The sequence below is a fragment of the Ictalurus punctatus genome, chromosome 8 (assembly GCF_001660625.3).
Source record: "Ictalurus punctatus breed USDA103 chromosome 8, Coco_2.0, whole genome shotgun sequence".
Taxonomy (NCBI): domain Eukaryota; kingdom Metazoa; phylum Chordata; class Actinopteri; order Siluriformes; family Ictaluridae; genus Ictalurus; species Ictalurus punctatus.
Window position 1 is genome coordinate 1305726 of NC_030423.2, and position 26869 is coordinate 1332594.

Below are 26869 nucleotides of genomic sequence, written 5' to 3' on the forward strand. Positions count from 1 at the left end.
TTGGCACGCTAGCTAGGGATTTAAAGGGGTCGTCCCCCCCCCCCCTTTTTTTTTTAAATAATAAACGTACCAGTCGGAAATCTCTCGCACACACACACACACACGTAGAGGTAAATCTGAAAACGAGTTTAATTCTGAAAAGTCTCAAATAACCGTATAGAAAATAACTCTGAATACAAACAATACTCTGAATTCAGCATCAAACATTAAATACAAAAATTGCACCAGACATTTCTGTTTAAAAAAAAAAAAAACAAACGAAAACAAAAGGAAAACAGACTCGTGTAATTCTTTAACTGTTATAAAAAGGCGACATGCGAAGCTCGCTGATGAAATGAAGTAGAAAGGTGTTTTTGGCTGAAATGAACTTCGGAGCTTTCACTGAAATGTATTTAACAAAATATTCTCTGGAATTTCATCACGAGTTCGGATTTTTAAAAGAAAATCCGTAAATACGGATGAAGCAATTTATTATAACTAAATAGCTGAGGAAATTTTAGCAAAGTCTTAGCTACATTAGCTCAGGAAATTTCCTGGAAACTCGTGTTACTTCAGCTAATCCTTGTTAAATACACGATGGAATCTTATCTCCAATACCTTTTGCTAAATTAACTGGAAATGCAGGACATTCCTTCTACATTATCTAAGGAAATTGAGTGGAAATCCTTGGTAAATTCCAAATGTACAGGTAGAAAACCCTTGTAAAATTAACCATGGGAATTTAGAAAAATTAACTGCTAAATTAGCAATGTTCTTCACTAAACTGAGCAAAACTCCTCACTGCATTAGCTATGGAAATGTAGCAGAATACCTTTCTAGATCAGTCATGGAAATTGTGCAGAATCATCACTGCATCATCAAAGGAATTGTCGTGAAAATCCGAGTGAAATTAGCTATGGAAATGTAGCAAAGCTCCTTGCTACATCAGCAATTCTTCACCAAATTAGCCAAGGAAATTTGCGTCATTACGTTATTTACGGAAATGAAGAGCTAAATTACCTAAAGACGTTTAGCAAAAACCCTTACTAAATTAGCTGTGGAAATTTACAACATTGTTCACGAAATTAGCTAAGGATTTTAGCCAGATCTTCACTACATCATCTAAGGAAATTTTTAATGAAAATGCTCGTTAAATTGTTAAAAAGGATCTTCAACAAATTCTTCACTACATTAGCTGAGGAAGTTTAGCAAAGTCCTAGCTACATTAGCTAGTGTGATTTAGCGGAATCTTTGCTACATTATCGAAGGCCATTTCAGTCAGACCTTTGCTAAATTTTCTGAGCTAGTTTCGGAAAGGCTTTGATCTAGCTAAAGGAATGTAGGGAACTCTGAACTAAATTAACCTAAACTTCTCACTACGTCAGATAAGGACGTCCTTGCGATATTATCTAAGAAATTTCAAAGTCCTTTTAACAAGCCGAAGGAAATTTGGAAAATTGAACAAAGTCCTCACCGTATTAGCGAATTATTTTCAGTGACCGTTTTCCCTTAACTAATTTAGCCAAGTCTTTGCTACCTAGCTAAAGCAGTTTAACACAGTACTAACGAAATCGTACACGGAAAGGAGTCGGCAAAGACCTTGCTAATCAAATAAAGAAACGGTGTGACGTCCTGTATTCAATTATCTATGAAATCGAGCTAACTCGGCTAAGTCGGGTCGACAACGTCTCGCTAATTCTCCAAGAACGCTTAGCTCGGTCATTACGAAATCATAAGCCGAAGAAACTTTGCTATGTTAAATTAGAAGAGCTATATTCGGGCAGAAGAAGTCCTCGTTAAATTGAGTAACGGAATTGAATGAAGTTAAATTAGCAAGGGAGTTTTAGCTATTTTCGCTCCGTGCTAAGTTGGCTCAGGAACCGAACTAAACAGTCACTTGTTAGCTGATGAAATGGACGAAAAGTCGACACGCTACATGAAAACGTGTCGACGTTCTGACGCAGAACTGCCGCCGACGCCTCACTGAATTAGCTAAGGTGCTAATTATTTAGGTTTGTGAACCTACATTCGTTCGAAATGTCTCGTAGAAATAAAAAAAAAAATTTTTTAAATCTTAGAAATATTGAAAAATCATGCATATGTACATCCGGAGATCTAAAATAAACTAAGATGCTGTTAAATTTCAGACAGACAGGCGATGACGAAGATGTGACGTTATTACAATCTAAAACATCGGTTCAGTACTGAGAGTTTTGTGTTGTTGTTTTTTTTTGAATACTTTGCTGGTTATTCTCGTCGTGCGAAGACAATTCCGGGATTTTCCGCTCAAATTTGTCCAAAATAACACCTTACTATGCAGAATTCGCTGCAGTGGGATTTGCTATGTTTTACATAACTATATTGTGCTTTTTGAATATCACAACGATTATCATTGGCACATAAAGTGGTGCTTGAAAGTTTGTGAACCCATTTCGAATTTCCTACATATCTGCACGAATATGACCTCGTCAGATTTTCAAACACATCCTAAACGTAGATAGGAGAACCCTGTTAAATAAAACGGGACGCTCGCTCGCTCGCTCGCACCTGATCGTCATCCCGGTGACTGAAAACACCCGACTCTGATCTCACCTTCACGTTAACCGCTAATCCTAGAGGTGCACATACTTCTGCCACTCACAGATGTTTAATACCGGATCATTTTCCGCGATAAATAAATGACCGAGTGTAACATTTTTGTCTCATTTGTTGAACCGGGTTCTCCAAATCTACTTTTAGGACTCGTGTGGAAATCTGATGATGTTTTCGGTCACATTTACGCAGGTATATAGGAAATTCTAAAGGGTTCACAAACTTTCAAGCACGACAAAGTAAATACTACAGAAACACTGTCGATTTGTTTTGATTAAAAATGGTAGGCGTGGTTTCAAACACTATGACGGTGAACACTGTCGGTTTTGTAGCTGAGCAAAACGAACATGATATTACAAAATAAAACAAAAAATAAAAAAACTATTTCCGAAGTGATTAAAAACTATTTTAACGTCCAAAAAAAAAGACATCGTAAATAAACGCAACACGGAAAAAGTCTTGTTATAAAAAGTTTTTTAAAAAAAAACAAACAAAAAAAAAAAAAAAACAACAATACGTAGCCACTTTAAATGAAGCAACAAAACTTCGGAAATTTGCGTCCAGTCCTGCGCTGGAGTCGAATTCGGCAGTGTTTCGTTCCGCCAGGTCCGTCAGAAAAGTGCGAGACTTAGGCATCTACGCACGCTATTTAGTGCATAACACTGAGAAAAAAACAGGACAAGGCCTATTGAGGACCTGAGGAAGGAGCGGCTTAAAAACCCGGCGGCCATTTTTACGCAGTTTTGGTGTTAGGATCATCCCTGACGTCCGGCTCGTCCTTTACAGAGCTTCTCTCCGAGCGAAAGTCTGTGAGAGTCTCAAAAAGTTTCCACGTTCGAAGGATCAGAGACTGGAGTGCTTTAAACCCGGCACACACACACACGCACACACACACACGGATGTGGGCTCTGCTGGGAAAACCTCACACACGCTGTAAATAACGGCTAGTCACCAGAGTCCTGGCTGTCCGACTGAGGAGAATATTTGAGACGAAACATACCTGTGAAAATAATAATAAATAAATCAAATCAAATAAGACGTATATTAGCACCATCAAAAAATACTGCTAGAATAATAATAATAATAATAATAATAATAATAATTCAAGCTGCAAGCTGCATTCTCGGGGGCCAAGCACCCAGACTCGGTGAACCGCACATTCACAGAAAAGCCGAGCCATAACTAGAGCAAAAGGGATTCAAGAACGATTTGTAGTTTCAGGCGTCTGCATGCTCTCATTTCATGGTCCTGACGAGGCCTACCGAAATCTGTGTCAGTGTGCAAGGTCGTTGCTGAGATACAGCCTCACTCTCTGTTTGCCATCTTCGCCGTCTGATTCGTTGGCTCATTACAGGCAAACCGTTTGGAGTATTCAAAATCCTTCTGATGACTTTTTGAAAAAAAAATCCCAAGATGGCGGAAAATCTAATCAGGCAGAAATTGACGTCACAGGGTGCGTTGAACTCGTCCAGACCCGGGGAATCCAGGAATGCCTTTTCAATGTGGCTTTTCAATTTTGGACACACGGTTTGGAGTTATGGGCATAAACATGCTTCTACATTAGGCCCAAATTTGACCCGATGGTGGCGCTAGAGCGTTGGCAGTACTTGGCCTGAATTTGGTCAGAATGTTCCTTAGACCCTCCCCAATTAGTGTGCCAAATTTCACGACTTTTTACCAGACACAAACCCTAGCCAGAAAGGGGAAGGGTAATAATAAAGTGCCTACACACCTTCGGTGCTTGGCCCCCTAATAATAATAATAATAATAATCATCATCATAATAACCATAATAACAATTAACATACTACTTTAATAATAAAAAACAACATATAATCTGGTAATATGCTATATTATTTATATAGATATATGTGATTATGTTGATATATAATGATATATTATTATATATTACTGTTGTCTGTAAGAATCTTTACACGCAGCTGTTTTAATAACGTTTTTTAAGAATTCCGTTACCTTGCTGAGCCGAATCCATCGGAGGCTGTTTGCAGTCGTGCGCTCGATGGCCGCTGAGCCCGCAGTTGTAGCAGGAAACGTTTCCCGCTTTCTTTTGCACCGCGCCTATGTTTCCCATCATGCCGTAGGGCTGGTACATGTTAGCCCCGCCTCCTAGAAAGCCCTGCATTGGGGGAAGGAGAAGGTTCTGCTGTGAGTCATGTGACAGGCTGCTGTTGTATAGGGGCGGGGCCACAATTGGGTACGAGAACGGGGAGGCGGAGCCACTCCCTGCGAGGAGCGGGCTGAAGTGGAGCAGCGGGCCGAAGGTGAACAGGGACGTACTGGAGAACGGGTGCGGGAAGTAGAACGATCCGCACTTTCCGCTGCAGCCACACGAGCTGCACACGCACGCCGTCATACCGTTGGACTGGGCGGAGCCGTAGCACGCGGTTTCCGTTGTGACGGGACTGGTGGTGGGCGGGGCTACTATGGAGGCGCTGTTGGCGCTGTACGTGTTTCCAGAAACGGCCGCCATGGGAACAGTGCTGATGGGTGAGAAGGTGGGTTTGGAGGACGAGGAAAAGGAAAATGAAGACGACGAGGAAGAGAAGGAAGACGAGGAGGAGGAGGAGGAAGAGGCGGGGTTCGGGTATTGAGCCAATCGGGCGTGACCGGGCGTGGCTGAAACCTGGAAGTGTAGTGACGGATGTGAGATGTGATGGAGGGTGTTCGAGGTTGCAGTTAGCGCCGTGCACGTTTCCGCATCCTGATGCCCTGGGGGAGGAGCTTCCACACTCATCGCAGTGCAGAGCAGGGGTAGGCGGGGCTTGCGGGAGGCGGAGCCGAGTCCTCTGCCCGGGGCCAGCAGTGGGAGGGAGGGAAGGGTCACGCTGGGATGAGACGGACACATGGAGGGATCGTTCTGCACCGGGAGAACCTGAGCCGTGGGGCGACTCGGACCGGAACCTGTGGTGCTGAGCAGGAAACACACACGATCTTTCTCGACACACTCCACATCGGCACCTACACACACACACACACACACACACACACACACACACACACACACACACACAAAACAAGGTTACTCAGAATCAAAAGGACTCTGCATCAGACTGGAATCGACTTCAGTGTGTGAAAGTGTGTGTGTGTGTGTGTGTGTGTGTGAGAGAGACAGGCAGAGAGAGAGAGAGAGAGAGTGTGTGTGTGTGTGTGTGTGTGTGTGTGTGTGTGTGTGTGTGAGAGACAGACAGAGAGAGCGAGAGAGAGAGAGAGAGAGAGAGAGAGTGTGTGTGTGTGTGTGTGTGTGTGTGTGTGTGTGTGTGTGTGTGTGAGAGAGAGAGATTGCCGTACGTCTATGAGTCTCTTTCAGAGGAGTCATGGGACTGGATGGAGAACTGGAGTAACCCGATGATGAGCTGCTGTCCCTGAGGGAGGACAGAGAACCGGCTTCCACCTCCACACTCAGCTCTGAACACACACACACACACACACACACACACACACACACACACACCTCATTTGTAGTGATGATACACAGCAAACATTAACAATGAAAATAACTGACGTAAGATTACATAATGATTTTTATTCTGATTGACAGATTATAATGGATTATTATGGACAGTAGTAATTGTGTGTGTGTGTGTGTGTGTGTGTGTGTATATACACCTGTGTTACTGCTGCTGCTCGAGTGTGTGTGTGTTATGGGGCCGTTGTAAGTGGAAGGCGTCACTCTCGCTACTCCACCACAGGACACGGGGAACGGAGACATCGTGTATCTCTTCTCCAACTTCTCCCTGAGAAGGAAAATATATATATATATATATATATATATATATATAACTACAGAATGACGTACAGGATGACACGTGACGATGCAACACGAGATGACAAGGTGATACGAGACGAAACAAGATGAGACAATATGAGATAAGATAATAATACGATACGCTCCAAGATGAGACGATACAATACGATATGAGAGGAGATGACATGAGACGATACAATACGAGACAAGTCCTTTTTTGCTAGTGATCGCTCTACGGCTGTTGCCTCGATCCATTTCAATCACTCTCTCTTTCCAAAACGTCCTGTCGTTCAACCCTGACGATTCACTACATCAAAAACGACGCAAATTAATAACCTAGAAACGTAAAATAATAATTCGTGCGTAAGACAGCACCTTTTCTTCATCGTGACTACAAACGCTCTCGCATAAGTCCCGTTTTATTTATCAACACGTTATATGTACAGATACATGTAATAATAATAATAATAATAATAATAATAATAATAATAAATTATATGAGGTCAAACGGACTGCATTAAAAATAATCGTTTCTAGTGTTTCCCGATGATAAACTGAATACATACGTTTATGTGTTTGTGATAATATACTATAATATCCTATAATATAATCATGGAATTAACGTTTCCAGCACGGCGCACTCAGCACTTCCACTGCTGACCACTAGATGTCGGTGTGTGCGCACCGGACACAAACACAAGCAGACGGAATAACAACACTCTAAAGTGAACATGCGATAAAAACATTGAATTTTTTTTTTTTTACAGTTTAAATGCTAAATATTTTATTACAGAGATGCACAAGTTTCGTTGTTTCCAATCAGGATAATGAATAGAGTTTCTTTACATGTTTATCACACGGAGAGACTGATTAGCCAAACAAACATGACCTTTGCTCTGGGCAGCCATGTTCATTGGTTTAATAAGAGAGTTTGTTGTGAAGGTGCCAGGCTGAGAAGGAATCATTTATTAAAGAACAAGACTTTGACTTTTTATCCGTTTGTAGTTACCCTCAACGTTGGGGACCGTGCGTGAAACAAGTTATTTCCTGTCCTCGCTTATCTACATCTAAATCTCCATCTGTGTCTCTGGAAAGCTGCGCTGTGCTTAGTGAAAGTGCTTTAGGAATAAAGCGAATCGAATCGAATCAGATGTTTGATTCGTCGAACAAACTGACTCGGAATCAAACTTTCCATCGTTAGTGTTACTGAGGCGAGTGTGTGATGATTTAGATGTGAAGTTTGCGTGATGCTAAACAGTTGAAGAGATTAGCGCATGTGTGTGTGTGTGTGTGTGTGTGTGTGAGAGAGAGAGAGTGTGCGTGCACGCATGCGTGTGTCACGGCGTCATTGTTGTTTTTTTTTATCCAGTAAAAACACTGTTATCTCACCCTTATCGGCCAAGATTGAACGGAAAACAGATTAAAACACAAGTGTATTACGTCTGTGTGTGTGTGTGTGTGAGTGTGTGTGTGTGTGTGTGTGTGTGTGTGTGTGTGTGTGTGTGTGTGAAACTCACTTCTGCAGCTCCAGCTGGGTTTTCAGCTTCTTCTTGGCTCCCTGAGTGAGGTCATACTTATTCAGGTCCTCTTCTGTCAGAGCAAGGAACTGTGGGAAATCAAGCTCACCGTTAGTAAATAAATAAATGATCGATTTCATTTCTGTTCCACGTTCTAGAGACGTTCACGAAGGACAAAGGTCGCATTTTTCACACTGTACCTCTTCCATGGTGAGCTGCTTGAAGACGGGGTAGTATTTGTGGAGGCGGAGCTTACGCAGCCAGTCCAGGATGCCATTCTGCTCGGGGCCGGGTGGGTGTGGCTGGTGTTGTTGTTGGTGTTGTGGTGTTTGAGGTGAGTTGGTTTCTCCTATAGCGGGTACAGCGGGGCTCGGGTGGAGGGGCAGGATGGGCGGAGGGGATAGATGTGCAGGTGAGGGCTGGGGAATCGGGGCAAGAACGTTTACCACCGGCTGAACACTCGCGACACCACACACCGCCCTGAATATAAAAATTTTAAAAAAGAAGAAGAAAGAATGAAATGAATTCTGGATTGTGATTGGTCAGAAGGTGTGTACACTGGGTGTATAACAAAAGCACCTCAATATATCCATCAACACCTGAAGACTTTAATCAACAGTTTAATGTGAGATGATCCACTCACCTGCTCGCTCCTCTGTACTGAAGCAGACAGCTCAGATCTGTAATACAGAAAACACATCATCACCACCACCATCACAATCATCACAATCACCATCATCATCTCCACCACCACCATCATCACCACCACCATCATCACAATCACCATCATCATCTCCACCACCACCATCATCACAATCACCATCATCATCTCCACCACCATCATCATGACAATCACCATCATCATCACCATCACCATCATCACAATCACCATCATCATCTCCACCACCACCACCATCATCACCGCCACCACCATCATCATCTCCACCACCACCATCATCACCACCATCATCACAATCACCATCATCATCACCCCCACCATCATCACAATCACCATCATCTCTACCACCACCACCACCATCATCACAATCACCATCATCATCTCCACCACCACCATCATCATCTCCACCACCATCATCATCTCCACCACCATCATCATCTCCACCACCACCACCATCACAATCACCATCATCACAATCACCATCATCATCTCCACCACCACCATCATCACAATCACCATCATCATCTCCACCACCACCACCACCATCACCACCACCACCATCATCACCACCATCATCACCACCACCACCATCATCACCACCACCACCACCATCATCATCATCATCATCACCACCATCATCATCATCATCATCATCAGCTCCATTCACTCTCACACACTCGCTGTCTTCTTCTCTTTCACATTTGGTCTCTACCTGTTGCTCTCTCTCCCTATATCTCTGTCAGTCTCTCTCTCCCTCTGTCTCCCTCTATTTCTCTATCTGTTGCTCTCTCTCTCTCTCATTCTGTCTCACTCTCTCTGTCATTGTCTCTCCGCTGTAGATGTGATATCAGATCAATCTTAAAGCTTATAATCTTTTAATAAAAACCACAACTAGCATGAAATACAGCTGTAACAACCCCTCACTCACACCACGCAGTCCAGGAAACTGGAGACGAGAGAAAGAAAGAGAGACAGAGAGAGAGAGAGAGAGAGAGAGAGAGAGAGAGAGAGAGAGGAAGTGGCAGAAAGAAAAATATACTGAGAGGAGAAAAAGACAAACAGAGAAAAAGGGAAATAAGGAAAGAGAAAGATATTGAAAGGAAGCAAACGAAAGAGAAAAGAGTAAGAGGAAGGAAAAGGAAAACAGAAAGATTGAGTGAAAGAGAGAGAGAGAGAGAGAGAGAGAGAGAGAGAGGAATGCCCTACTCCATCACCAGTACATGAACCCAGCCTGCTGCTACTGTTACTACACACACACACACACACACACACACACACACACACACACACATTCTCTCCTGTGCTATTTACAGATGACTGGATGAGATCATCACTCTCGACACCTCCACACACACACACAAACACACCCAGATGCATACACACATGCACACACGCACGCACACACACACACACACACACACACACACACACACACACACACACACACACAAAAATATTCCTGCCTGAAACAGAAACACCTCGTTGACCCAGGAAGTTGATGATGATCTCATGGCATGTTTATCATGAATATTACAATGACAACACATAGGCCACGCCTCTTTCACTGAGACTGACAGATACAGAGGCCACGCCTCCTTCACCGGGACTGACAGAAACGGAGGCCACGCCTCCTTCACTGAGAAAACTGAGTAGCCAAGTAGTGTAAATACAGGACATATGATAGTGGTGTGTGTGTGTGTGTGTGTGTGTGTGTGTGTGTGTGTGTGTGTACGTGGTCTTACTGGTAGGGGAGGGAGGGTGTTGGCTGGAAGATGAGCAGAAGAGCCGCACTCGCTCGTGTTGGAGAACGTGAGCCGGGAGGGAACTCAAACATCTGAGAACATAACGTGGACATAGAGAGAGACAGTGAGAGAGGGAGAGAGACAGAAAGAGTGAGACAATGAGAGAGGGAGAGAGACAGAAAGAGTGAGACAGTGAGAGAGGGAGAGAGACAGAAAAAGTGAAACAAAGAGAGAGGGAGAGACAGAAAGAGTGAGACAGTGAGAGAGGGAGAGAGACAGAAAGAGTGAGACAGTGAGAGAGGGAGAGAGACAGAAAGAGTGAGACAGTGAGAGAGAGAGTGAGAGACAGAAAGAGTGAGACAGTGATAGAGACAAAAAAATAAGACAGAAGGAGATACAGAGATTATAGACAGAGAAACAGACAAAAAGTGATAGAATTGAAATAAATAAATAAATAGATAGAGAGACAGATAGATAGATAGACAGATAAACAGATAGATAGATAGACAGACAGATAGATAGATAAACAGATAGATAGATAGACAGACAGATAGATAGATAAACAGATAGATAGATAGACAGACAGATAGATAGATAAACAGATAGACAGATAGATAGATAAACAGATAGATAGATAGACAGATAGACAGACAGATAGATAAACAGATAAACAGATAGACAGACAGATAGATAGATAAACAGATAGACAGACAGATAGATAAACAGATAGATAGATAGACAGATAGACAGACAGATAGATAAACAGAAACAGATAGACAGACAGACAGATAAACAGATAGATAGATAGACAGATAGATAGATAGACAGACAGATAGATAAACAGATAGATAGATAAACAGATAGATAGATAGACAGATAGACAGACAGACAGATAGATAAACAGATAGATAGATAGACAGATAGATAGATAAACAGATAGATAGATAGACAGATAGACAGACAGATAGATAGATAAACAGATAGATAGATAGACAGATAGATAGATAGACAGATAGATAGATAGACAGACAGATAGATAAACAGATAGACAGATAGATAGATAAACAGATAGATAGATAAACAGATAGATAGATAGACAGATAGACAGACAGATAGATAGATAAACAGATAGATAGATAGACAGATAGATAGATAGACAGATAGATAGATAGACAGACAGATAGATAAACAGATAGACAGATAGATAGATAAACAGATAGATAGACAGACAGACAGATAGACAGACAGATAGAGAGAGAAACAGTATTAATATAAAGGGCAGGTTTCTGAATGTAATACAGTTTTTGATCGCTGCTGTTGTTAAAGTCACCTCAGGTCCTGCTCATGAGGGTCAACACCGGGTTGGGGCAGGAACTTCTCCAGACAGTCATCAGGAAAGAGCTGGGAGAGCTACACACACACACACACACACACACACACACACACATCAGTGACAGCAGGGTGTGATGCAGCCAGGTTACTGTCACCTCCCTGAAACGGATGAGTTTCCTCTAACAGCACGTCCCCAAGTGTTTTATTCCTCACAGCATAGTTTTTATCTGTTTATGGTTACGTTTGATGATGAGTTTATATGGAGCTTCTGCTGTGAACGGGCTGTTGCTATAGAAACGATAACGTATCAGACCCAGCACAGTAATATAAACCTGCGCTACTGTCAGAGCTGCTGTTCTACAGAACTAACCACCACCTGACAACCAATCACAACTGAGAACTGAACATCGCTGACACACACACACACACACACACACACACACACACACACACACACACACACACACACACACACACACACACACACACTCTCTCACCTGGGACACTAGCTCCATCACTTCCTGAGACGTCTTGCTAATGATCGACAGCGTGGAGTCGGACCACACGACCTGAGAGAGAGAGAGAGGACCGTGAGGTGTGTGTGTGTGTGTGTGTGTGTGTGTGTGTGTGTGTGTGTGTGTGTGTGTTCAATAACTCACCTCCAGTTTGCATTCTGTTGATGTGTCCACTTTGTGTGTGACTCCCTTCAACTCGATCCTCTCGACTCGAACTGAAACACACACACACACACACACACACACACACACACACACACACATCAATACCAACGCTCGAACTGAATCACGTTTCCTTCGACCCCGGAACCTTCCCTTATTCCTCAAAATCTGTCATGTGCAAACTGCTTCACTTGATGATTTTTGCCTCTTTACAATTTAGAAGCTTGCGCTACATAGTAACAGTAACCAAGTGTGGGCGGGGCTTGGGATTATTTTCTGTATACACACACACACACACACACACACACACACACACACACTTGTACACATCAACACTTACAAGAAGAAAGACATCCGGAGTCACATATACACACATACAAGGATAATTTCTTTCACACACACACACACACTTGTGTGTTAAATATACCCTGCCAAGTCAGCACTTCCTGTAGTGTGTGTATGTGTGTGTGTGTGTGTGTGTGTGTAAGGAGGAGAGGAACAGAGAAGTCAATAAAGTAACCCCCCCTTTTCCCCTCTCTCTCACTCTCTCTCCCCTCCCCACCTCCCCACTCCTCTTTTCTTCTTTCTCCATTTGTCTTTCCTTGCATTTCTTTCTCTCCTCCTATCTTTCCTTTCACTCTAGCTTTCCCCGGTCCCTTTTCATTCCTCCCCTCGACCTATCTTTCTCATTCTCTTTCCATCCCTCTCTGTCTCCCTTCATCTCTGTCCCATTCTGTCAAGTTTTTCTCTCCATCTTTCTGTTCCTCCTTCTCCTCACCTCTTTATTTTCTCCCTGTCTCTTTCCTTTCTTCCAGCTCTCCTTCACTGTCACATTACAGCACTTGTATCACCTGTGTGTGTGTGTGTGTGTGTGTGTGTGTGTGTGTGTGTGTGTGTGTGTGTGTGTGTGAGTAAAAGTGGACCGCAAGGACAGTGAGAGTGGAGCAGATTTCAGAGAAGTGCATGTAAATGATGCTAGAAACCAGAGCTGGTGTGCGCACACACACACACACACACACACACACACACACACACACACACAAAACTTCCACTCCATCACCAAAACACATCTCTTGCTCTCTGCCCAGAGGCATTGTGGGTAACCACCTGCCACTTCTCCCACACAAAGCCAAAGTGTGACAAAGCACTACACTCACACACAAACACACACAAACACACAGCCCCAGGAAGCACAGTGACTCAGTCACAGAGGCCACGCCTCCTTCAGAGACTCAGAAACACTGAGGCCACGCCTCTTACACTGGGTCAGAGGAAGATCATTAATCATTACTGATGTTTTTTACTGAGGCAGATTAAAGTCAGACCCGACTTTTTCTCTTACACACACACACACACACACACACCCACACACACACACACACACTCACTCTCTCTCTTCCTCTCACACCCTGAGGCGTGCAGCTGCTGCATACCTGCCGACTAATGTGTGGAATTCTGCTGTTCCTTTGGCTTTAGTTACTCTCTCTCTCTCTCACACACACACACACACACACACACACACACACACACACACACAACTTTTTTTGTGTGACGCAAATGAATTAAACATTAATAATAGTTTATGTGTAACACACAGACGCTCTCTCTCACTGATAATATGAGTAACTCATTGAGTAAAGCACAATAAGAGCTCGTGTGGAAGTCCTGGAGGTTCTGCGTAACTTCCGATCGTCATCTCGCAGATTCTGGGTGTTTTTGCGTTTTTCCTAAAAGCACGTTAACACCACGTTGGTGTATGATGCTTCCTAACAGGGTTATAAATGCAAATACGATTACCGCTCGGAGTTCGATTCGGCTCACAGAGGAAGTGAAAGAGTACGATGACGTGCGTGTGTGCGTGTGTGCGTGTGCGTGTACGCGCAAAAGGGTGTTGGACAGGAAGGAGACGAAGATGGTGTCACGTCTTCATCCAAAAAAAACTGCATTACCTCATACAAACGCGCACACCTGTCATCGTAATGTCTCATGTGTCTGTCAACATACACACACACACACACACACACACACACACACACACACATACATTCCGGTGCTCACACCTTGTTAAACACTCGTATAGGGTTTTTATAGAAATATTACCAGCCGACAGGTGTGGTTATATCGCAGCGCTGCTGAATCGTGCACTCTGATTGGTCAACGATAATCAACGCCCACAACATTGAAGAAGTTCCCCAGATGCACAGCTACACGTGCGTCTTTGATTCTGTACGTTTATGTAAATGTATGTAAATCTAACATGCTTTACTTTACGAGCTTTAAGATGGCGACGGGGAACGGACTCGTGAGGGAAATAACAAGGTGAAGTCATCGAGAGCGCGTTATGAAAGACACGCACGGGAACTTTAAAAAACACAAGACTTTCACCGTCAATACACAGAACGCAGAAACTGGGATCGGATTCAAGCGCCACCTCAGGCAGACGTCCCGCCCGTGTAATTGCATGTAATTGCATACAGACCACAAAACCTTTTTGGAAAAATATCCTGAAGCTGCCCTCTGAGCAGAAGAACGTGAGCGCTCGAGTGACTTTTGCTTTTTAAGGATCCGAGTCGGGGTTTTTTTCCTGTACAGGTTGCATGATAACGTTCTGATCAAGTAGCAGTTGTGAAAGAAACATCAGCACTAGCCTGGCGCTCCCTGTGAAACCATGGCAACCGAAAAATTTTTAAACTAAAGTGAGGACACATGAAAACACGAGCAGTGTTGCAGTGTCACATCGCTACTGATTATTCACCTTACGTCGCTCTGATCACCTCACGCAGGTCACCAGTGGGCGGTCCTATCTTTACTTTACTGCCTGTTGCCATGGTTACACTGGTAGCATCTGTGTACCGCAGTGCAACGTGATTCAACTCTAACGGGATTCAACTCTCAGGGGATTCGAACTCTAACGGGATTCAACTCTAACGGGATTCGGACTCTAACGGGATTCGGACTCTAACGGGATTCGGACTCTAACGGGATTCAACTCTCAGGGGATTCAACTCTCAGGGGATTCAACTCTAACGGGATTCAACTCTAACGGGATTCAACTCTAACGGGATTCAAACTGTAACGGGATTCAAACTGTAACGGGATTCAACTCTAACGGGATTCGAACTCCAACGGGATTCGAACTCCAACGGGATTCAACTCTAACGGGATTCAAACTCTAACGGGATTCAACTCTAACGGGATTCAACTCTCAGGGGATTCAACTCTCAGGGGATTCAACTCTCAGGGGATTCAACTCTCAGGGGATTCAACTCTCAGGGGATTCAACTCTAACGGGATTCAAACTGTAATGGGATTCAACTCTAACGGGATTCGAACTCCAACGGGATTCAACTCTAACGGGATTCAACTCTAACGGGATTCAACTCTCAGGGGATTCAACTCTCAGGGGATTCAACTCTAACGGGATTCAACTCTAACGGGATTCGAACTCTAACGGGATTCAACTCTAACGGGATTCGAACTCTAACGGGATTCAACTCTCAGGGGATTCGAACTCCAACGGGATTCGAACTCCAACGGGATTCAACTCTAACGGGATTCAAACTCTAACGGGATTCAACTCTAACGGGATTCAACTCTCAGGGGATTCAACTCTCAGGGGATTCAACTCTCAGGGGATTCAACTCTAACGGGATTCAAACTGTAATGGGATTCAACTCTAACGGGATTCGAACTCCAACGGGATTCAACTCTAACGGGATTCAACTCTAACGGGATTCAACTCTCAGGGGATTCAACTCTCAGGGGATTCAACTCTCAGGGGATTCAACTCTAACGGGATTCGAACTCTAACGGGATTCAACTCTCAGGGGATTCGAACTCTAACGGGATTCAACTCTAACGGGATTCGAACTCTAACGGGATTCAACTCTCAGGGGATTCGAACTCTAACGGGATTCGAACTCTAACGGGATTCAAAGTCTAACGGATTCAACACACACACGCACCTTTTTATCAGTTTCTTCATACAGCCGATTGTTTGTTTAATCCGCACGCAGTTTCACGTGTGGAGGAAAACAGAAATCCGACTGGTCTGTTTGCTTTGACTCGACTCTATCTTGATCACGCCGATAAAAATCTCGTTGGGATTTTGAAACGCTCACGACTCCCGACTAAACACAGACTTGTTTTGGATTGCGCCGCCTCGTGAATGGAGCATGCGAGACATTCCCGAGGCTCCTCGCATGTTCTTTCGTGTTCCACGTCTCCTCTCCTGCCTTCTATATCTGACCTGAGGTGTGTTTTTGTGGATCCGTGCTCACCTTTTCCAGGTTTCCCAGCATGCATTTTCATAGGCAGCTCCTGGCAAGAAAGAGCAGGGGTCGAGGACATGACCTCTGACCCCAGGCCATCGTCCACGGGGCCTGTCGTCACCTCTCGGGGCACGGTCTGAAAAGAAACGAGGGCGGGGTTTTAAAAGAAAAAGCTACAGGTGAGATTTAAAAGGAGACCTTTTATTTATTTATTTTTTTTTTTTTACAGAGATAGCTAACAGGTCAAACGTTGGAAACGTTCGAGACGTTGAATCTGCTATTAAAAAAAGGAAAGAATATGGAACACCTGTGGAGCAGTCAGTGAACAGGTAAAGAGGTCGTTAGAGAAGCAACCAAGAGGCCCAGAGTAACGCTCAACGTGATGCTACCGCCACCATGCTTCAGAGCAAGTCTGTTTGAGACGCACACGGCTATCTACAAACACCAACAAAACAACATCCGTCGCTCTGTCGTTCTTCCTCAGCGCACTCCTCATTAGCATCAGACTCAGCCAGGAGGCGTGGCCAAAATCTTAAAGTGATCTAGAGAATATTATAGTAGCGAATTCATTTATTTTTAATACAGATTCCTATTTTACACAAATGAACCCCATACCACTATGAAACAATGTGTGTGTGCGTGTGTGTGTGTGTGTGTGTGTGTGTGTGTGTGGCTATCAGTTTCCATTAGCCTCGAAGCACCAGTGCAAAACTAAACACGCAAACTTCAGATGCTAAACATCTCTCGGCTAACGGACTGATGGATTTCTTTCTCCTCTAAAGGACCATCAGTGTCCATCACTCCTTCAGCGCTACAGCACGGCCTTTTTTTTTTTTTTTTTTTACCACCCATGATGCAATTCTACACGATAAGAAATAACGGTAAAAACTGTTAGCATCATGGGATTTCTTCTTGTATTTTAGAATTTAAAAAAGCACATCGTATGGTCAAATGGCTAAATTTGTTGATCTAATTCAATAAATTGTTGGAAAACAACAACACTGCATGTGAAGCATGGCAAGTGCTGAAACCATTCCATCTTTATCGCATGAGTCAACACTGTTTGTAATTAAAAGCACATGGAGATGGAGGGTGGGGGAGTGGCGGGGGATTTTATTTTATTTTTATTTTTTTTACGAGTGAATCACTCAGCAGTAATAAATTCACTTTGGGCAGTGTGGTAACTCTGTGCTTTTCCTTTGTACATGCAGTAAATACAGCGGATTGGTCTACACTGATCTAAACCATGCTCCTCTCCTTCACCAGAATCAAAAACAGATCCGAACCAGAAAAAAACAGTGTTCGAGTCAGTATTACACACCAATCGGATCAGCAGCAGAGTTAGATCAGAATCAGAAAGAGATCAGAGTCGGGGCAGGAACAGGGGTCAGATCAGCCGTTCAGACCAATCAGGATCAGATCAGAATTAAAATCAGAATCAGAAACAGATCAGGATCAGAGTCAGATCAGAATCAATAAGAGATCAGAACAGTAACAGGGGCCAGATGAGCCTAATAGACCAACCAGAATCAGATCGGAATCAGATCGGAATCGAAACAGGGTTCGGATCAGCATTATAGACCAATCAGATCAGAATCAGAGTTAGATCAGAATCAGAAAGAGATCAGAGTCAGGGCATGAACAAGGGTCAGATCAGCCTAATAGACCAATCAGAATCAGATCAGAATCAAAGCAGGGTTCGGATCAGCATTATAGACCAATCAGATCAGAACCAGAGTCAGATCGGAATGGGTCAGACCAAAATCAAAATCAGATAAGAATCGGAACAGAAACAGGGTTCGGATCAGCATTATAGACCAATCAGATTACAAATCAGAATCAGGACAGGAAGTTGTTGTCGGAATTTGTAATCGGCTGATCTGAGGTCTGTTTCTCCTGGCTGTTTCAGCTGTGCGTGTGTGTGTGTGTGTGTGTGTGTGTTCAGCGGTGTGAAACGAGCACAGATCTGGGATCAGTTCCTCACGTCTCATAAAAGTCCCATATGTGAGTTATAAACTCCTCTGTGAATCTGTTCCTCGTTGGTGTGAGCTGAGAGATTAGTGGCTTCTGAAGCTCTGAAACCAATCAGGAGCTCCTTCAACAGTGCACTGACACACACACACACACACACACACACACACACACACACACATACACACACACCAAGCTGGAATCACTGCAACTGTCAGTCTAAAGCAAATAAAATGTTCACAGTGTAATTAAACATGACGTGTTCCGACGTCTAAAGTTTGCTCCTTGGGTTTCGCTCTGAAGCTATGAGGCTAGTATCTTATGGGGTTATACTTTTTATATTTTGCTCCAAACTACTTTTTTTTTTACTTCCAAAAGCCACGTTTAACACCGTTATAGCAAATATATAAGTAAAAACTTTAAAGGCGTAACTGAGGAAAACAGAACCCCAACGTACTGCTCCACTTTCACTACAAGTGGAACGACACCAAAAATATTCCTTTTCCATCACGGAATTTTATGTCCTAAGCTCGGTGTCGTTAATGAAACTGGAAAATCGGGACGGTCGTACCTCAGCGCTTAAGGTTCTGTGCTAATGACTGGAAAACTGAGAGCTCGAGTGCCAGGACAGACAGACAGCCACTGTTGTGCCCCCGAACAAGGCCCCTTAAAGACATAAAACATGACCAAGTCTACATATGCTGTACCTTCTAAAAAAGGGGCGGCGTTACACCAAAATGTGGCAGAAATGATTTAAGTCATCAAACATAACACTGTCCAAAGAGCCACGGTAACCAATCAGATCACAGTTTCTTACCCAATCGCCACGGTAACCGATCAGATCACAGTTTCTTACCCCTTCGCCACAGTAACCAATCAGATCACAGTTTCTTACCCAATCGCCACGGTAACCAATCAGATCACAGTTTCTTACCCAATCGCCACGGTAACCAATCAGATCACAGTTTCTTACCCCTTCGCCACCGTAACCAATCAGATCACAGTTTCTTACCCAATCGCCACGGTAACCAATCAGATCACAGTTTCTTACCCCTTCGCCACGGTAACCAATCAGATCACAGTTTCTTACCCAATCGCCACGGTAACCAATCAGATCACAGTTTCTTACCCCTTCGCCACGGTAACCAATCAGATCACAGTTTCTTACCCAATCGCCACGGTAACCAATCAGATCACAGTTTCTTACCCCTTCGCCACGGTAACCAATCAGATCACAGTTTCTTACCCAATCGCCACGGTAACCAATCAGATCACAGTTTCTTACCCCTTCGCCACGGTAACCAATCAGATCACAGTTTCTTACCCAATCGCCACGGTAACCAATCAGATCACAGTTTCTTACCCCTTCGCCACGGTAACCGATCAGATCACAGTTTCTTACCCCTTCGCCACGGTAACCAATCAGATCACAGTTTCTTACCCAATCGCCACGGTAACCAATCAGATCACAGTTTCTTACCCAATCGCCACGGTAACCAATCAGATCACAGTTTCTTACCCAATCGCCACGGTAACCAATCAGATCACAGTTTCTTACCCCTTCGCCACGGTAACCAATCAGATCACAGTTTCTTACCCAATCGCCACGGTAACCAATCAGATCACAGTTTCTTACCCCTTCGCCACGGTAACCGATCAGATCACAGTTTCTTACCCAATCGCCACGGTAACCAATCAGATCACAGTTTCTTACCCCTTCGCCACGGTAACCAATCAGATCACAGTTTCTTACCCAATCGCCACGGTAACCAATCAGATCACAGTTTCTTACCCAATCGCCACGGTAACCAATCAGATCACAGTTTCTTACCCCTTCGCCACGGTAACCAATCAGATCACAGTTTCTTACCCAATCGCCACGGTAACCAATCAGATCACAGTTTCTTACCCAATCGCCACGGTAACCAATCAGATCACAGTTTCTTACCCAATCGCCACGGTAACCAATCAGATCACAGTTTCTTACCCAATCGCCACGGTAACCAATCAGATCACAGTTTCTTACCCAATCGCCACGGTAACCAATCAGATCACAGTTTCTTACCCCTTCGCCACGGTAACCAATCAGATCACAGTTTCTTACCCAATCGCCACGGTAACCAATCAGATCACAGTTTCTTACCCCTTCGCCACCGTAACCAATCAGATCACAGTTTCTTACTCAATCGCCACGGTAACCAATCAGATCACAGTTTCTTACCCCTTCGCCACGGTAACCAATCAGATCACAGTTTCTTACCCAATCGCCACGGTAACCAATCAGATCACAGTTTCTTACCCAATCGCCACGGTAACCAATCAGATCACAGTTTCTTACCCAATCGCCACGGTAACCAATCAGATCACAGTTTCTTACCCCTTCGCCACGGTAACCAATCAGATCACAGTTTCTTACCCAATCGCCACGGTAACCAATTAGATCACAATTTCTTACCTCTTCACCACGGAAACCAATCAAATCACAGTTTCTTACCCCAGTGCCACGGTAACCATTCGGATCACAGTTTCTTACCCAATCGCCATGGTAACCAATCAGATCACAGTTCCTGTCAAAACAGTTGCTGTAACCACACCATAGTTCCTGCCCACAATGCCACCGTAACCAATCAGATCACAGTTCATGCCCAAAGAACCCCTGTAACCAATCAGAACTTGCTTCCTGGCCATAACACTCCAGTAACCAATCAGATCACAGTTCCTATCCATAGCTGCTGTAACCACACCATAGTTCCCACCTAAAATTCTACTCCACTGTTCCGACCCACAATGTCACTGTAACCAATCAGACCACAGCTCCTCTCCAAAACATCACTGTAAACAATCTTCCTACAAGTCAGCTGATAAAATCCTGGCGTTGAAGCAGAGTGTTTAATCTGTAAGAGAGCGTGAGGACGGCTGACCGCAAAGTGCAGTGGATTGCGCAGGCAAAGTATTCACGAGCGCGGATCAAAGAAACTCTCGCACGTGCGAGCACTGAGCGCCGAGACGCTAACCGATACTGCTCTGCGCCCTCATAAGCACAGCCAAATAAAACGTTCCCTGACATTCCCGACCGACTCGTACGTTACTTATTTCAGTACGAGTATCGACACATACCACGGAACACGTACCCGTACCCGTACCCGGTCTGAAAACAACGCCATCCATCTGCACCGTATATTTATGAAACACGACGCTATTCCCACAGAAAAGGTTCTGCTGTGAAACGTAACGAGGTGCTGTGAGGTGAGAGCGAACACTACAGTGAGGTTAAACACCGCGGCTGGAAATGATTTTCTCTCTCAGAGCATCGCAGGAAGTCGGAGTTAACGAGACGCAGATGTTTTCACATGAGAAAAATCCGGAGAAAGCGGCGTTTCCACTTCGCCGGATTGGGACGACCGGGAACGTCGGATTCGGCGTGGCGGTGTGTTTGTGTTGACGTCCGGCCCTCGTCTGACGCCGCTGTCTGACTTCCCTGGTGAATCAGAGCGGAGTGTGTGTCACGCTGAGAGCTGACTTCAGCCGACAGAAATGTGCTGAGCCCGACGCGACACGAGCCAAAGCCAACAAAACCCTAAATACAGCCGTCTTTTCTCCGCCTGCAGCCGGTACTTTCCCCTCCTACACACACACACACACTCAATTTTTAAATGTTTGTGTGCTCACGAACATTTAAACACTGTATGTGTGTGTGTGTGTGTGTGTGTGTGTCTCCCGACAAACTCTGGTTTTATATTACGGCCACGATTGGCGTAGCGGGGCCTTCCGCTGCCTCTGATTTGCACACACAGCTCTCGGGCAAAATGACCTCAGATCCACTGCTGAAAGCTCGACTACCACACACACACACACACACACACACACACACACACACACACACCATACATAACAGATGAAACACAGGCCATGTGGAACTTTATACCTAATGTTCTGTAATGTAACGAACTGTAAAGCTGCGTTTCGATTGGATGAAATTGGATATATATTATAATTTATTTTATATATATATATATATATATATATATATATATATATATATATATATATATATATATATATATATAAATAATATTCATCATTAAACGTTTCACTCGCTGACGTCTCATTTCCTTTGTGTATTTAGTTTTCTGTTTATTTTACACTAGAAGGGGTTGCAGCGATGCTGAGAAAAACCACCGGAGGATTCGGAGACCAATCCATTAGGCCACGCCCCCAAAACTACAGCGCTATACGGCGTGACGGCTGACGGCGTACCATTCTCACGTACTAGTTTAGTATGCTGTTGCGATAGTATACTGTAAGGAGATAACGGCGCCGGGGGACTGGTTTATGAATATTAATGACGAGGGGGCGGGGTCAGTGAAACGAGACGTTGAGCAGGAGAGGCGGAGAAACTAGTGGTAAAACTAGGGGAAGGTACGATGTTTTAATATCAGTACGATTTCCGCGAGAGGGAAATGTGATCAATTAATGAATAGAAAATGTAATCGGTGGTGAACCGCTGTTGAGGAAGCGGAGCGAAACCGGTCAGAACGCGCCGCTACAGGAAAATAATCAACTTCAGGATGGTATCAGTAACGTCACCTGGTCACAGCGTCCTGCTGGGGAGTATTTTCCCCCAGAGTAACGCTGTGTAATAATGAAGCTGTGGTCGGAACATTAGAACGGTTTCTGAGCTCCAGCACACGTCACGTAATCGCTGACGGAACGACGGACGCCGTGTCCCCGGAGGCTGTGAGGACGCGTCAGTGTCGCGACGGTTTAAAGGGAAACCAGATCAGATCTTCATAGGAGAGGAGACTCCGTCCTCAGATCCTTCAGGTGCACGTCGTCGGGACACGTGCCTTCTTTAAATCTTCCTCAAATCCATCCTTCCTTCCCTTTCAGTCCCGAAACCTTCACGCGGCACAAACGGGTTTCGCTGACCTCCGCCATGTTTCAGCCGTTAGAAGATGTCCTGGTTGGAAAGCTGATATGAGAGGATATGTAAAAGATAAATTCCTCACGACTGAGCGTACGCGCATGCGTCTGTCTGTCTGTCGCTCTCTCTGTCTTTTTTTCTGTCTCTCTCTCTCTCTGTCTGTCTGTCTCTCACTCGCTCGGTCTCTTTTTTTCTGTCTCTCTCTCTCTCTCTCGCTCTCTGTCTCTCTCTCTTTCACTGGCTCTCTCTGTCTGTCTCTCTCTCTTGCTTGCTCTCACTTTCTCGCACTCTGTCTGTCTCTCTCTCTCACTCTCTCTGTCTGTCTCTCTCTCTCACTCTCTCTGTCTGCCTCTCTCTCTCTCACTCTCTCTCTGTCTGTCTGTCTGTCGCTCTCTTACTCTCTCTCTGTCTGTCTGTTTTGCTCTCTCTCTGTCTCTTTCTTTCTGTCTGTCTCTCTCCTTCTCTCTGTCTGTCTGTCTGTCTCTCTCTCACTCTGTCTGTCTCTCTCTCTTGCTTGCTCTCACTTTCTCGCTCTCTGTCTGTCTGTCGGTCTGTCTGTCTCTCTCACTCTCTCTCTTGCTCTCTGTCTCTCTCTCTTTCACTGGCTCTCTCTGTCTGTCTCTCTCTCTTTCACTGGCTCTCTCTGTCTGTCTCTCTCTCTTTCACTGGCTCTCTCTGTCTGTCTCTCTCTCTTTCACTGGCTCTCTCTGTCTGTCTCTCTCTCTTTCACTGGCTCTCTCTGTCTGTCTCTCTCTCTTGCTTGCTCTCACTTTCTCACTCTGTCTGTCTCTCTCTCTCTGTCTGTCTCTGTTTGTCTGTCTCTCTGTCTGTCTCTCTCTCTCGCTCTGTCTGTCTCTCTCTCTCGCTCGCTCTCTCTGTTTCTCTCTCTCTCTGTTTGTCTGTCTGTCTGTCTCTCTCTCTCTCTCTGTCTGTGTTTCGGAGACGACAGCTGGATCGAATAATCGTACCCCCTGACTAAAACTCAAGCGCAGACAGCGTGTGGTTATGCTGCGACACACAGCTGGGGTCAGGCGAGGACGACTGACTTACGTTATGTCGTGCTTCTTCTCTTCTTCTTTTTTTCCGTTCTCGTTGGCGGGAGTTAAATAACGACGCCAGCCCCGGGATGAACAACGTCGAGCTCGGCTAGAACTTACTCACGGGTTTTGACGCTAACTGCACGTCGCAGGATCAAAATTAAAACCCGACACGGATCCTGTGACCGACTTCCCCGACCCTGCGGCGGACCGGAAAATACACGGACTGTAGCGTCGTTCAATCTGGAACCTGATTGGTCGGTAGCTCTGACAGTAGCTCAGCTTTATATTAGCGCGCTTGTTCTGATACGTTATCGTTTCCATAGCAACAGCTATGTCTCCAAGGTCAGCGCTGGGGGTTTTATTATTATTATTATTATTATTATTAGCTTTGAAAGAGAGAAAATAAAGAGAGGGCAGTGAAGGAAGCCGCCATGAAGTAAGTGAAAACCGGAACGCGCTACGAACCGAAAAGTGTCGCTCTCTCACAAATACAAAATTATAATTGTTAAATAAAATCGTGACCAAATAATAATAATAATAATAATAATAATAATAATAACAACAGTTCAGAAAGCGGCGTTATTGAAGAATAATCAGCTTTATTCAAGCGAGAATGTAACTCAGCTTGAACACGCCCACCTTAAGATGATTATTTTCCTGTAACCGCAGGACACCGAGCGCTTAATTCCTCATCGAGCAATCATAACGAGAAGTAAAATCGATCATCAGGATGGACGGAGGTGATATAATTGCATCTCGGCATAGAAATCGAATTGTACGGTGCCTTGAGAGTCCTACATCCTCAGAAGTGTGAAATAAATATCTACTAGCGCTCGGGCCAGCTGTGGATAACGCCGCCCACGAGCAGGTTCAGTAGGTGTGTTAGAGCAGGAGAAGGACCGAACTGTGCTGGATCCCGGATTATTTGGGATAAATCCAATCAGCAGGGAAGTCCTGCACTTCCAGCACAGTTCGGTGACGCGATCGAACAAACGCAGATGTTTGGAGTGTTACGGTAGCTCAGCTACCTTCGTGCAGCAGGTAAGGTGTGCAGGTGCGCTGATGTACGTGGGCATTGAAGTAGGGACAGGAGGTGATCCGGCGTTTCCTCCGAGCGCCGTGTCGGACCCGTTGGACTGCAGGATCTCCTGGATCTGTGCCAGCTGCTGTCTGAGCACCTGCTTCTGGTGGAAGCTGAAGGCCGGGTGATTGGCGGCCATGGTGAAGAGCAGCAGGAACTGCTCGCCGGTCCTCCCGTCACTCAGCCGCAGCCCGTAATCGTGGATGATGGCGTCGACATGCGTGAGCGTCCGGAAAAGCACGCCCGCCGCCACCCGGTTGTCCGACCCGAGCAGCGCGAGCGAGACGAGAAGCTTGCTGCGTACCACCTCGTCCGTCATGTTGGCCAGGAGCGCCAGGTCGGCCGGGTTGTTAGCCTTGATCTCGGCGTCTCTCAGAGAGTGATAGTCCTTGCGAGCCAAGTCCTCCAGGCAGGACCCGAGGAAGCGCAACTCCACCGGAACGCAAAGATCCAAGAGTCCGCACAGGAACTCGGCCCTCTGAGCCGAGCTCAGACCCGAGAACCACCGGTACACCCCTTCTCTCTTAAGGCAACACCTATTCTCGACCATTTTGAACCTGTTTTCGGAAAGAAACTCTGGGAGAACCGAATCCACCGAACCCACCGAGCTCCAAACAACTCATTCATCCACCTTCATGAACTTCTCGAAGTTCACGCTCAACATCCTGACACCGGTAACGGTGGGGAATAACAGCACTGTTTCCTCCTTATTTTATGCACAAAGGGTTGCATTGTTTTATAACTGCTGAAAGTGAAGGGGGAAAGTGGAAGGAAGACAGGAAGACAGGAAGGGAAGACAGGAAGACAGGAATCCGTGTGGCCGCTGGAAGTAGGTCCAGGCTCGGCTCTTTCCACCATCTACAGACCTCCTCGCTCGGCTTTCAGACAGGAAATACTGCACAGAGAACCTCTGAAACCCTGAGAAGAACTCAGTCCTGCTTTCCCTCGCTCTCAAATCGCATTTTTTCCTCCAAACCGTCCAGCCAGTTATGGACCCGAACCGAGGAACAATCCCATCCGAGTCCAGCACACACTTCGCCCTTACACTTCCACTGCACGAGCAAAACAGGCCACAGATTCCAGCTTGTAATCCTTTACCGAGCTTTTAAATGTACACCTGACACTCATCCTCGTCCTTTTCGATTAGATTCGAATCTAAAAAACTCTGTCAACAAACTCAGATTTCCGCTCCTTGGATTTTAGATCCCGTCGGGAAGTCGACTAAAAGGCTGCGGCGTCTCTCTCCAAGCCCTGAACTCTCGCACACAAGCCCCGCCCACCCCATTCCGATTGCTCACT

At 45.0% G+C, this 26869-nt stretch overlaps 1 protein-coding gene across 1 annotated transcript; it reads right to left on the minus strand.

Moving 5' to 3' along the window:
- Positions 1 to 111: 111 nt before the first annotated feature.
- Positions 112 to 26826, minus strand: zcchc14 (zinc finger, CCHC domain containing 14). Its single transcript, XM_053682097.1, has 13 exons — positions 25518 to 26826; positions 16564 to 16690; positions 12266 to 12336; positions 12104 to 12175; positions 11605 to 11684; positions 10275 to 10366; positions 8497 to 8533; positions 8054 to 8333; positions 7854 to 7942; positions 6198 to 6325; positions 5880 to 5996; positions 4545 to 5549; positions 112 to 3571 (listed from the first exon to the last, which is right to left on the minus strand). Exons 1-13 carry the CDS (start codon positions 26118 to 26120, stop codon positions 3516 to 3518), a joined length of 2757 nt encoding a protein of 918 aa, XP_053538072.1. The 5' UTR covers positions 26121 to 26826; the 3' UTR covers positions 112 to 3515.
- Positions 26827 to 26869: the final 43 nt, after the last annotated feature.

Coding starts and splice junctions, on each gene's coding strand:
- zcchc14 (XM_053682097.1), bottom strand. CDS start 26,120: ATGGTCGAGAATAGGTGTTGCCTTAAGAGAGAAGGGGTGTACCGGTGG. Junction 16,691..25,517: donor ACCTTACCTGCTGCACGAAG/GTAGCTGAGCTA, acceptor GTTTCTTTTCAG/ACCGTGCCCCGAGAGGTGAC. Junction 8,534..10,274: donor ACACCCTCCCTCCCCTACCA/GTAAGACCACGT, acceptor TCTGTATTACAG/ATCTGAGCTGTCTGCTTCAG.